Source organism: Osmerus eperlanus, chromosome 25, assembly GCF_963692335.1.
Source record: "Osmerus eperlanus chromosome 25, fOsmEpe2.1, whole genome shotgun sequence".
NCBI lineage: Eukaryota > Metazoa > Chordata > Actinopteri > Osmeriformes > Osmeridae > Osmerus > Osmerus eperlanus.
The window spans coordinates 8335222-8347775 of record NC_085042.1 but is presented as its reverse complement, the minus strand read 5'-3'; the positions used below and the strand labels follow the sequence as shown (position 1 = coordinate 8347775).

Genomic DNA, 12554 nt, shown 5'->3' with positions numbered 1-12554 from the left:
GATAAAGACGCTGTATAACAAACTGTTTTGCACTGTATTCACCGTAACAAGGGGCAGTTATTCATAACACAACACTTTGGTTAATTCTTTATTATTCTTCTGTAAACATTTTGTCTTGTTAGTTCCTTAATGTATTTGGTCACACTTTTATTAAAGCAATATAGCATCTCTGTTGAATGATTCAAAGATATGGACACAAACTAGAGAAGCCTTACTTGAAGGCCATTCTATAAAACCTCAGACCCTGACAAAATGTCCTCTTGAGATGCAGGAAGTTCATCTCTAATAGAAAGGGGGAATCCGAGGATATCTATTGATAATGTTTTCATGGATATCTCTTCTGGAATCTCGCGCTCCAGCATGTGTTCTGAATCTGTCGGCATGCAAACCAACATACATGATAGGCAGTTTCTCATCATTACATTTGACACAATACACTTAAAATTAAATAAAAATTTAAATGTTCAGTAAATCATCACATTCAGCGGAGGAATACTCACCCTCACACTCCAAAGTTCCCGTCTCTGATCTCCCTCCTTCAGGATTGAGACCCAACAGCGTGCTGAAACACCCAATCAGCTCCTCCTCCGTCATGTGTTCCCCTGACACGAGGAGAGATATCTGATGTATCACTACTGCGTTTTTTATAATGTATAACACCAGTCACAGACAGTGTCACCCATCACACTCACATACGGAACAGCAGTAGTTATTAAACACACCCCTGGCTTGAAGAACCTCCAGCAGCTCATCCCGGTTAATCGTCGGTTCCCCGTCCGTCGCGTACGGGGAACTCAGAATATCAAATGCACTTTGAAGCTCCTCTTTGGAGATCCCAAACGCTGGCCGGTGGTTGACGTAGAGCTTAATGAACTCCTCTAGGTCTATGTCAGTCACATATTTACCAGTCTCAGCATACCGGCTGAACTTCACCTCGTTCTGCATGTCCTCCAGCTTTAGAAAGAGTCGGTAAGATGTTAGTTTAAGAATTTAGCTCTGAATTTAACAAAAAAAAACGTCATTCTGTCAGCTATAAACATATTGAGTTGCAGAGCTGAGGAGGAATGCTGAAAAGGGTCAAAGACAGATTTGTTTCTGGTTTCAACACATGTACCTCTTGCTCCGTGGGGAAGAAGCCTAAAGCCCTCATGACAAAGGACACCTCTGCTAAAGGGATCCGGGCTGAAACCTGTCGTGTTTCCATTGAATCGATGCCTTGGTTACGCAGCTGACAGTAATAAAAGAAATCCTCCATTTCCTGGAGAGGAAAACACACAAAAAAAACGATCCGAATGTGAAGATGTATATCATCGACCGTCGGATTTGCCGTCATCCTCGCTGTACGTACGTGAAAGAGCGCACCATCTCTCCCTCCCTCCAGGAGACTGTAGAAGGGTGTCAGGTCTTTCCCCCCAAGGGCTGCAGCAGCCTCCAAAGCCCTGAAGAAGACAAGGATTCAGAAGCTGCTCCGCCTTGCAAACAACAGTCTCCTAGTCAGACTTGGCACTACTGAGTTACTGAGTGGAGTCCCTACGTCAGGCTGATCTCCCAGGACAGGACGGAGCAGTCAGACCCCCCAGCTGTGAAAACGAATCGCCCATCGTGGGAGCAGGCCAGAGCAGACACTCCTGTCGGGTGGCAGAGCACAGCAGAGCACTTGTGGGGGTTCCCATCAAGAGGCAGGATCTGGACACCCACCTTTTAGAAAAACAGAACAACACCGATTCTCAATGTTCAGATTCTGTTTTTTTTCTGTTGTTGTAGGCTACGGGTTAAAGACTGGACTTTCTAAAGGTTTGGTATTTCAGTCTCCAACCTTGTCTTTGGTGATGTAAGCCATGTGACGAGCTTTAGAATCGTGATCCTTAGAGATGGGAAGAACGAGCATCTTCTCTACAGGAGACCCGTATCTAGGACCAAGAAGTGTCTTTCTGGAACAGAAAACCAACAAGATGAACAGTCAAAAATGAGCAATTTCCCCCCCCCCCCCAGTGCAACTCGAGCGATACGACACGTCCGAGCACCAAGCGATCACGTTTGGACCCTGACCTGCACATCTTGGTTGTGCTGTTGAAAAGCTTCATCTTGTAGAGGTCGGAGGCGGTGAGGAGGAAGTTCTCTGTGGTCAGCGGAGGGTACCAGGTCATGCAGGTGGGCACAGCGCTCTGCTCGATGCGCTCAGAGCTCAGGATCGACAGCTCCTCGTCGTTCTCCAAGTCGTACTCCACCTAGACCGGGGGTCAGATGGCTGAGCGGTTAGGGAATCGGGCTATTAATCAGAAGGTTGCCGGTTCGTGCAAAATGACGTTGTGTCCTTGGGCAAGGCCTTGTCCCTGTACTTACTGTAAGTTGCTCTGGATAAGAGCGTCTGCTAAATGACTAAATGTAAATGTGAGAGAGAATGAGACCAATACCGCTGCATGAGTAACCAAGAAACCCCTTTTGATCTGCCCGTGTGGGAGGCTCACCAGTCTGTGATCCATGCCCAGGGAAAGCAGCCTAGGCTGGGTGCTGTCCAGGTACTCCCCAAACAGGAGATCCTTAATGGGCTTGTAGTGAGAGTGGTGCCTCCCTATGTACTTCCAGCGCTGCAAGCTCTCGTCGATATTCGAGCGGAACACCATCACTGCCTTGCCTGCATCCTGAGAGTGGGAAAAGAAAGATTATAGACGAGTGAATCTCTTTCTATAGCTTGAATAAACAGAGAGAAATAAGCCATTATACTATTCATTACATTTACATTGTATTTGTTTATCACAAGCTTTTATATGAGACATACAAAAGAAATGCATTTAGAAAATACTGCAGCAAATAATGGATCTGAAGGGCATAGTTCAAACTGTATTTTGATGATCAGAGTCAAGGAACAGCTGAATATTGCCAGGCACAGATCAATATACAGCAGAGCTTAACTACAGTGCAACAATAACATGTCTATCCCCTGTTTGGATTGCTCACCGCTGTGGCCAGGTAGAGGGAATCTGTAGAGAAAGTGATGTGAGTGATACAGTCTTGGCTGTATTTCAAACGGTCCTCTTCTTCACTTTGCAGAGTGCACACGTCGAGCACATGGACAGCACCGTTAGCAAAACCAACCGCCAAGTAAAATCCTGTCAGGACACAACACCACGTAATCTTTCTTTTTAATTAGTGACGGACACAATTATTTTATTAAACAGCTTGGAAATATATTCAACATTTGGGTTAAGTTTTTCTTAGTTTTAGTTTTACTAACCCTAACCCTTTGTATAATCCTTTTTTGATAGCAGCAGTATCAATAAACAAAAAAAACGATTGTTATAAGTTATGGTAAGCACACTTGTACTTTTCCATGTGGGCTAACCTTGAGGGTCAAAGGTCATGACCTGTATCTGCTTCTCTTCCTCGAACACCCTGCTGCATCGGGCCAGCTTCTGTTCGTAGTCCCACACTTTCAGGATGCCGCCTTGGCTCCCCATCGCCAGGAACGGCATCTTAGGATGACACGCCAAAGCATACAGTGGCTTGCAATGCTCTTGTATCAGCGTTTGCGACTCTGCGCTGTTTGCATTCACATGTACCACCGTCGAGTTGATGGTGGACAGAACAAAGTTCCTACAGGTGAGAGAGGAGGTGTGAGGGGAAGAGGATTAAAAGATCCCTCTGTTTGAACTATGATTTATACAGGGGCGGGGGTGGACATACAGTACTGATACAACGACGTCTCTCACCGGACGACAAATGGCTTGGCCTCCATGGTGCAGTCTTCTGGATATCCCTGGCTGCAGATGGGGGAAGGCTCTTTGGAGAAGGAGATGGATTTGATGGGGTCCAGGTTGAATTCACTGTACCAGCTTACGAGTTTGAAGTTCTCATCATAGAATTTCACATGGCCCAGAAAGTCTCCTGTCACAATGAAGCTAAAGGAATAAAAGACACATAACACAAAATCTCTATGAATAAGCATCTGTACACAAACAGTAGATAGAGACACCCCATTGGTGAGGGGACAGGACTTGCCCAGGGCATGGGAATTCACCTGTCAGTCAAACTGAGCACCGTGATGCCAGCTTCCTGGAGGGGGAACAGTTTGATGGGTTTCCTGATGAGGGCTCTGCTGGTGGAAGAAGCTTGGACCATGTCCCACAAAACCAGGTTGCCAATCAAGGTGGCTGATAAAGCCTGAAGCCCTTTCCAGTGGAACACAGATTGGCTTAGCTCACCCACAACCTTGTTGAACGTCTTTGGGGTGGGAAGTCGAATCACAAATGATTATGTGAAGTAAACGGGCATTAAAGTAGAAGGTTGACAGCTCATTGACATTATTGGAGGTGAGTTTTACGGCATCAATATCCTTACCCTATCCTGTAGCTTGGGGGCTACATAACTTAAGATCTCATTATTCTAGAAGAAGAAGAAAAGTTAAGACCAAACAGATAAGACTATACAAATTTGTATTTATTGACAAAGATATACAGATTGAACTATGCAATTTACCCTGGTGTAAAATAGGACTTGGCTCTCACTGTTGCTTAGCAGCTCTGTGCTGTCATTTGGGTTGAAAAGGATATGATTCTGAGGAGATATTGAAACCAGTTTATGTAATGGCTGTTAATGCGTGTAAACCATTGATAAAATCTCCTTTAATAACATATGTAACAGTATGTGAATCGAAGGCGGTTTTGCCCATTTTCGAAGTTACCTGAACTCCGTGATCTGGTTCGAGTTCAGAGACGCACAATGGATCCTCCGTCTCATTGGTCCAGTCCCAAACGCAGACTCGCTGCGGAGATAATAAAAAAACGACTCAAACTAAATGATCTAGTGTTGAGTGGCCACCTGTCATGGCCCATAACTGAATATCTTACCTGAACCGCTCCAGCCCCAACTGTCACCAAGTGTTTTGAATCTTTCGACAACGCCAACGTTGCGACACCCCCTTCAGGGTGACAGTCAAACAATGTACGCACAGGTATCCTAGGATTGAGTGGAACATTTTTATTGTATTCATACAATAAAAATTAATAACTCATAACGCTCTAATCCTTTGTAATCACGTCTAATAAATACAAGTCTACCCAGAATAGGAGTCCCAGACGATCACCAGACTTTCCTTTCCTTGGTCCGCGGTCACAAGCCAGCGTCTGTCTTCGCTTACACACAAACACGAAATGGGGCTTCTGTGACCCTTTGGAGAGAGATAAAAAATGTTGTATGCTATTTTCCCCGTGTAATACGAGTCAAAACTATTGGTTTTAACAACGCTGAATAAACTTTGTACAGTAGCTGGTGAAACTTTTGTAGTGAAAATCGGGATGTTTCCAAAACACACTGTTTTGTTATTGTACCTGGAGGAGATGCTGGGAGTTTGAGGTGTGATCATACATAACTGCAACATTGGCACCCCCATACAAGATCACTAGCTGGTCCTGGTCCTGAAGACTGAAGACAGGGAGGGCATGGCTCATCCCAAACACCCAGTCCAGTGTCTGTAAATATACAGAATTTACAACGATCTGTTTCTTGTTCCCCTTTCAACATAATTGATTTTAGCGTACTTACTCGATTTGGAAACTATAGGTACAACGGAAGATATAACTAGTCATTACGTTTTTGATAAGTTTAATGATTTATTTACCAATGCGTGTGTTTTAACACTGGAGGACTTCTGCTTCGGTACTAATGTCCTACAGTTGGAAGTGTACACTTGAGATATTGATGAATCTCCAGTCGTTATAGACCGGTCATCTGTGCCATGTTCTTCATTCACACTTCTGTCATCTGAACTTGCCCTCTGCTCTTCGTGGCCCAGGTCATTTCCATCCTCGCTTTCCGTCTCCTCTGCGCCTTGCTGCATCTCCCGTGGGCTCTCGGTTCCAGCTTTCGACATTTTTCACCGCACACTGCACTTACAGATCAATAGGAAATTGATGTTTCCAGACTCCGCACCCACTTTATGTGGAATAAATGTGTATGGTCTACTGTACAAGAAAAGCAGAGCTGCACTAGTCAGTAGCAAGCTAACTAGGGGAAGCTACCTACGCTAGCTACAGTACTACTACTGTCAGTAGACTAGCTGACCAGCACTGAAACAAGTGAAAGGTTGTTTCCGTCCACTGAAAAAAATATCAGTGCGATTAAGAAAGCTGCGAAAATAACCAGCTAGCAATTTGAGATACACATGCATAAAATTAAGACCGAATTCAGAAACTTAGCGTCCTGTTGCCTAGATACCATGATCGAGGGAGGGGCGAGCTAGCCTCAGCGTTTCACACTAGTTCATTCTCTGCTTGTTCCCTTGTATTGACAGGTGTTGCACCGAAAGCTGTGACCCATCAGAAACTGTGACCGCAGAGGGCGCTGCTGCACATCGTCTGCCCGTGCGTGGTAGAGGGCAAAGAACAGCGCGGCTACGCAAACGGCGTAAACATTAATACGTTACATCAGAGCCTGTTTAATTATATTAGACATTCTCTGGTTACATCCACGGGTGGAAGCTGTATGATTATTCGCTGTTTGTTATTGCTTGATCCTAAGGAGAAAGAGTAAACCGCTGGTGACCATATTAACCACCTCAGGCATCGTAACAAACGTGCAACATCGGTTTTATCATTCAAGATCACAAAGTTATTTTTGTATTAAACCTTTTATTTTTTGGCAAATGCGTTGTGACTGCAATATAATTCTAATGGTGAAATTAAGAGCACACCACTACCAACGTCAACTTCATATCGTGAAAACAACTCTTAACAAATATTTAATATTTAGCAATGCCTCTAACAAACCCAACTGAAATTTGGTATGTTCCAAAATGCTTGTATAGAGGCTATGTTATATAAACAATTCCATGAAAGTGTTATCCACCCAGTGATAAGGTGACATGATCGTGCTGGTAAATCTTCATCTCTGGATGGGTACAATGTTGCATCTGTTAGAAAACGGGATGCAGGTGTTAACGCGTGCTGAACCATGTAAAATCGTGCTAAACCATGTAAAATCAATACAGTATTCTATAGGAAAAACTTGAGGTACCACGTACCCCAGTAGGCCCCTGCCTGACCAATGCTGTGGAGTGAGGCTTATCTGAGTTCGCTGTCCATTTCTAATCACTGCAACACGTAATGGTTTCTGCAAAAGAAAGCTCCATGTAATGTCAGAACTATTAATACTCTCAATATTAAAAATTAAGTCTCAGTAGGCACCATACCCCTTCGCTGTGCTGCACCACAGAGGCAATATTCTGGAGGTTCTGGAAATTTCCCGTGTTAACGGAGCCAAACTCAATGATTTCATCACCGAGACTCAGGCCCTAAAAAACCCAATCCAAGCGTCACTTTGACACCACCATCTGTAGCATATCTTTAATTTTGTCGAAGCTAAAGCCGAATGATAGAGCATAACAACAGCCGTTAGAGGTTACACGATAAAGACTCACAGCTCGACAGGCAGGTGAGCCTTGCGTGACAGCATCCACGCGGGCGAAGGGAGGGGGCAGAGAGACTTCTTGCTCCATGACCTCAGGGTCGGCCTCCGCCTCGTCCTGCTCGCGCTTGGCTTTCTCTCGAGAGTGCAGCTTGTGCAGCGCCTCTTCGATCTCCACCATGATGGCCTTGTGGTCATTTTGCAGACCTATCAGACAAACATACAGTGAAGAGGGGCGGAAGTGAGTCCCAGGCAGAATGGAACCATTGGTAGCGGTTATTAAACATTTTACAAAATCCTGCAATACAGTATTCTTACAAGAAATGCTGTGACGTGCTGTTCTGATCTGGTACACATTGACATCTGCGCGCGGGAAGCCCTCATCATCAACCAGAGGACCCTCCGTGCCAACACCTTGCTGTCAATAGACGTAAAACGCTTCGTTAACACATTTCACATAATACTCAATGATCTATGAAGCCCTAAATCCGTCCTAGCTGTCCTCCACTCTTGCTAGCCTATTTGTGAAAAAGCTAAAAAGACATACGGAATTAGATTTAGAACTAGAGCTAAATATATTGACATAGGCACTTACTGATATTTGGATACTAGCTAATGTTAATCTATAACATGATCTAGTTCATTTTGCTAGCCTAGCTAGCTAGTTCTCTACCAAGCTTGTTTCATATGACCAAATCATGAAGGAAAAGTAACATCTTACATCTTCCAAAACGTCGTAGTAGGCTTTAATTTGCTCTTCAATTTCGTCTTTCTTTTTAACTAGAGTTTGAACATCTTCTACTGTTATTGTAGAATGTCCCATGTTGTTTTCCTCTGTCATCTTCATAGCTTCTGAAGCCAATGAAAACAACTACGAATGCCAGAACGGGCCAAAAGTAGTTTGCTACACAGCAGTGTAAAATGGGCGAATGAGGGACGGAAATCTGAAGTGCTAGAATGTACCACTGCTGTCGAACTGCTGATTCTCATCGACGCAGCTGTTTTGAATTTTTATCTGCTCTCCAACGGCCATATTGGGAATTGCCTGTTCTCATTCACGTAATCAATTTATCTTCCATTATACATTGAGCGAAAACAAAATGAGAGAACATGCAGTTTCTTACAAATGGGCAATATTTTTCAACACTTGAAAACATGTCAGTCACACACTATCGTTGATAGTTTTGTAATACTTTTATTACCACATGGAACAGAAAGGTCACAGTTGTGTTAGGGTCTTTTCAACCGAGATTAAGTGGTACAAAGTAACAGGTAGCATTCAGCACAAGATCCTCTCCACCTTTGGTCCTCAACTTGCATCAGAGATAATATGTACATATGGTTTTATTCACATTATTCTATTATAATTTATTACCACACTAGGAAGGCACTTGTTTATTTTAACTTAATTCTTTAGCTTGTACAAGTCATTAGAGCAAGAAATATGAAAAAATATTGCTTTAACAATGAACTTGAATATTTAACATGTTAAAATATCCTTCAAGTTAAAATATCCTTCAACAAGACAATATAAATGTGTTGCACGTAATGAGACAACCAATGTGCAAACATTCAATGTACATAACATTTCGAAACCTGAAAAAGCTCAAGTATATGTGTAAACAGTTGGCAGCTCTGTGCAACCTGTGAAACCCAATCAGAGGCTGCAGAATGTCCCAACAAGTGTACTGAGGATGTACTCTAGGTTCTGTTTCTAATGTGCAAACTTGGCATTGAGGAATGTTGACATGCTTCAGAAAACATCTGTGCTGCTATTTGGTACCTTGACGGCATCCGCTCGCCGCTTTGTTATTCCTGAAAAACACCTTCCATCGTGATGAAGGGCTAACAGTCCGTATCTGTTGTTGAACTGTCCTTGTTAGATTCTGGATCCGCAAGCTCGGGCACGGGTAGGCCTTTGCCATCCTCTTTCCCCATTTCCGGCTGGGCCAAGACGAGCTCGCTCTGCTTCATCTCCGACTGTGCTGTGATTTCTTTGTGAGCCAGAGAAGCCTGGGTTGTTGCTGCGTCCACCTGTTCCTCAACAGACTGCACCCACTGCTGTAGCTGTTCCCTGAGGGCGTCCACTCCCTGGGTCACCCTCTCCTGCCGGTCCCTCAGCTCCTCCAGTTGGTCCTGTGTCTCTCGGGAGACCCGACGCCTCTCGCTGGCTCCCAGGAACACCGAGGACGCTCGGCGATCCTGCATGTACCCCTCGAACTCCTCTGGACTGAGATTGAGTGCTGACCCGTCCAGCTTCTCGATGAAGGCCACGGCACAAGACTACAGCAAAGAAAAAGGGAGATTAAGCATTACTTAAATGCCTACCGCACAGATAACGATAAACCGTTTTAATCTGGGACTGTGTGAATGAATGTTTTTATGAATGAATTTACCAAATTGGTGAAGTAGTAACCACTTTCTCCTGCCATCAAGCTGTGAGGCAGCCCGAAGCGGATGACGTATTGCATGTTGGAGTGAAGTCGGGGCGGGTTGGCCTTCAGCACCACGTAGATCAGACCCGACAGGAAGTCGTCAGCGTTGGCCGGCTCGCTGTTGGAGCTGGAGAGAGCCTGGAAGATGTTCTGGCTGCACTTGGACACGCATGAAAGCTTGTCCTGCGGCGCTCGCTTGGCATCCATCTCAATTATGGCTGGTGGTGGACATTTCAAGTATAAAATTAAAATAAAAGAAATCAACATACGATTAAAAGGTTAGTTCTAACACAAAGCCTGAATGAGGAAATAGAAAGACAAAGAATGTTGTTAACTCAGTGAGAGGTGAGGTTTGTGATGTCAGTTACCTGTTATGGCAGGTAGGAAGGGATCTCTGGTAATCTCAGCTTCGTGATCAGGAAATGGAACCCTTAACATCTGGGGTGTGATCCAGTTGAAGGACCTGCCATAAGTCCCATTTTAAAGGATATTTAAAACATTACTTTTTTAAGCCTATATAAGTGTTGAAGTGAAAATGCTTGAATAAATCATGAAATGAAAATATTAAACAACAATGTTCAACATTGCACTTTCATACTGCCACACAAATAAAGACCCTTTTTTTATATTGAAGACAATATGAATTTCTCTAAATGTATGTATGTAAATCTTGGATGCCTAAGACTTCTGCACAGTGTTGTAGAAACCAACAGGCCCACTTGAATTACATTCCAGTATTTATAATAAAAGAATACATGAATCTTACCGTATTCTTCTCTGGAGCGCCAAATCTTTCTGCTCGTCGTCACAGCTGTCATGGCAGAAGACCCATTTGTGAAGGCGGGTCATTATAAGCTTTTCTATGTGCTCCATCATCTGAGAGACCTGAGTCTCAGAAAGACCTGCCAAGATATGTCATAAACAAGAATTATAATCCGGTCTAATAGTGTCGATAAAGTTACATCCGCATCCATTTAAATGTCGCAAGAAGTCACTTCACAATCCCAGTCTGTCCCGGTACTCACCGTGGAAATACTCAGCGATGCTCTGGTAAAAATCTTGCACAAGGTCAGACTGCTTCTGCACAGGTAGGTCCTGAAAGAGACATCTGAGAGGCTAAACAGAAGGCAGGAAACATCACGATCCCTCCATACGTAAACCACTGCTTTCGAGAGAGGACATGGAAGTCTCAGGAGCTAATAAACCGTGAAGGTGATTACATGGTAAGCCTCGACAGTGTTGAGGAAGGCTGTACAACGCGACTGCAGGCTCTGGGAGGTAGGTTTCCGAAGCAGTTTCAGAAAGGTGGTGAAGTCCCCAGGATCCAGGCTCTGGAAGTCTTTCAAGGCTGCAGCCTGGCACTCGGAGGACTCTGGAAGAAAAAAAACAGACAGGAACCCATTTAAAAACATTTGAGTTTCACCAACTTTTGTGTGATGATGGACTGCGTGAAGAAGCATTTGACGGTTGTTGTCATTGTTTGCCGTAGGGAGTCATAATGAACAAGGCCACGTGCGCTACACTACCTTGGGGTTTTGTAGGGGACTGCCCGCCCCAGAAAAGCCTCCGCATAGTGGTAACTCGACGGCCCTTCTCAATGCTCTTCTTCTCTTCAAACTTTGAGAAGGTAAGAGAAGATCCTCGGTCGACGTCGGGGCTGCAAAAGAGGTGGATTACTCAAGATAAAAAAAACAGTCAAATCGAACAGGTTTAGTACCGTCTCGTAAGACTTGATAAAAGGACTTCAAACCTTTGTCCACTGTCATGTTGTTTTGCTTCTGCTGTTCGGTTCTGCGCTCTCCAGCACTTGGAGCAAAACCCTTGCCATGCAGGATTTCCATAGTAACCACAGGCATCCTTGCAGAGTAGTTCCGCTTGAGTGACTCGGATCCCTCGCTGCTTATCCCCCATCATAGCTGATCTGTCACTCAACACCTGTTGACAAAACAAACACGAGTTCTGATCTGAACTCATACCAAAAAAAAATGGTATGAGTATAATTAACACTCCTTTTCTGCTGACGTCGAGGTTAGTCTTGTGACCATGGCATGATAACAGCTAACTACTGTAAATTTACAGTAGTTAGCCCTCCAGGCCTTCCTTGTTACAATACTGGACGACGAGCGCGTTACAAACTAATAAACTGGATCAATAACTTACAAAATACAAAAGACGACCAACTCCCGAAGGCGCACTCAGCTAGCTACAAAGCTCAGTTACATAGCTAGTTAGATAAAACCTTACTCTTAACTTGTAGGCATAGTGGCCCTAACCAACTACCCTGCTTGCTAGCTCCCACTGTTTGTAGCTAACGCCACGGCATCTGAACTATTGTGTCAGCACAAATTAGACGACGAATATACATATCCATACATCCAAACATATTTCAGACACTGTAATGTACTTGTAAATAAACCACGTCCCGTCCAGTACATGTTAATATATCAAATTTCGCTTGACCTGGATGATGTTTTGAACCGTCTGCGTTGCTCAGCTGTTCCTTGAATCGGTCGACGACACCGGAAAAAGTTCCAACGCGGAGATTAGAGTTTACGTTTTTGAACATGCACGAAGTTATTGATAGCTATGTCAATGGGTGGTTTTGATCATGCTTTAATCCTTTGTACAGCATTATGGAAGCAGATCGGTGACAATGTTTTGAATTTTTGAAAGGCATTGAATACTTAACATTGAAATGTAAACACCGAATTTGATTGT

At 44.0% G+C, this 12554-nt stretch overlaps 3 protein-coding genes across 6 annotated transcripts; all 3 read right to left on the bottom strand.

The window, feature by feature from the left end:
* Positions 1-5: 5 nt before the first annotated feature.
* Positions 6-5961, bottom strand: cfap251 (cilia and flagella associated protein 251). The gene is made up of 20 exons (XM_062451815.1): positions 5618-5961; positions 5328-5468; positions 5058-5167; positions 4848-4956; positions 4682-4762; positions 4477-4554; positions 4339-4383; positions 4019-4221; positions 3711-3899; positions 3344-3594; positions 2959-3110; positions 2469-2642; positions 2050-2228; positions 1817-1931; positions 1535-1698; positions 1349-1439; positions 1115-1258; positions 723-954; positions 501-602; positions 6-373 (listed from the first exon to the last, which is right to left on the bottom strand). Exons 1-20 carry the CDS (start codon positions 5867-5869, stop codon positions 228-230), a joined length of 2958 nt encoding a protein of 985 aa, XP_062307799.1. The 5' UTR covers positions 5870-5961; the 3' UTR covers positions 6-227.
* A 646-nt stretch (positions 5962-6607) lies between these two features.
* Positions 6608-8332, bottom strand: psmd9 (proteasome 26S subunit, non-ATPase 9). Its single transcript, XM_062451932.1, has 6 exons — positions 8123-8332; positions 7720-7819; positions 7415-7608; positions 7187-7288; positions 7019-7107; positions 6608-6907 (listed from the first exon to the last, which is right to left on the bottom strand). Exons 1-6 carry the CDS (start codon positions 8246-8248, stop codon positions 6880-6882), a joined length of 639 nt encoding a protein of 212 aa, XP_062307916.1. The 5' UTR covers positions 8249-8332; the 3' UTR covers positions 6608-6879.
* A 241-nt stretch (positions 8333-8573) lies between these two features.
* LOC134012151 (rab5 GDP/GTP exchange factor-like) lies at positions 8574-12441 on the bottom strand. Of its 4 annotated transcripts, none has more exons than XM_062451851.1 (9): positions 12297-12441; positions 11587-11771; positions 11363-11493; positions 11057-11208; positions 10862-10931; positions 10603-10738; positions 10205-10299; positions 9798-10054; positions 8574-9684 (listed from the first exon to the last, which is right to left on the bottom strand). In XM_062451851.1, exons 2-9 carry the CDS (start codon positions 11748-11750, stop codon positions 9247-9249), a joined length of 1443 nt encoding a protein of 480 aa, XP_062307835.1. In that variant the 5' UTR covers positions 11751-11771; positions 12297-12441; the 3' UTR covers positions 8574-9246. The 4 variants fall into 4 exon arrangements, with proteins under 4 accessions (XP_062307835.1, XP_062307837.1, XP_062307834.1 ...); XM_062451853.1 differs by having other exon boundaries at positions 12210-12335; XM_062451850.1 differs by lacking the exon at positions 12297-12441 and adding an exon at positions 12241-12265.
* Positions 12442-12554: the final 113 nt, after the last annotated feature.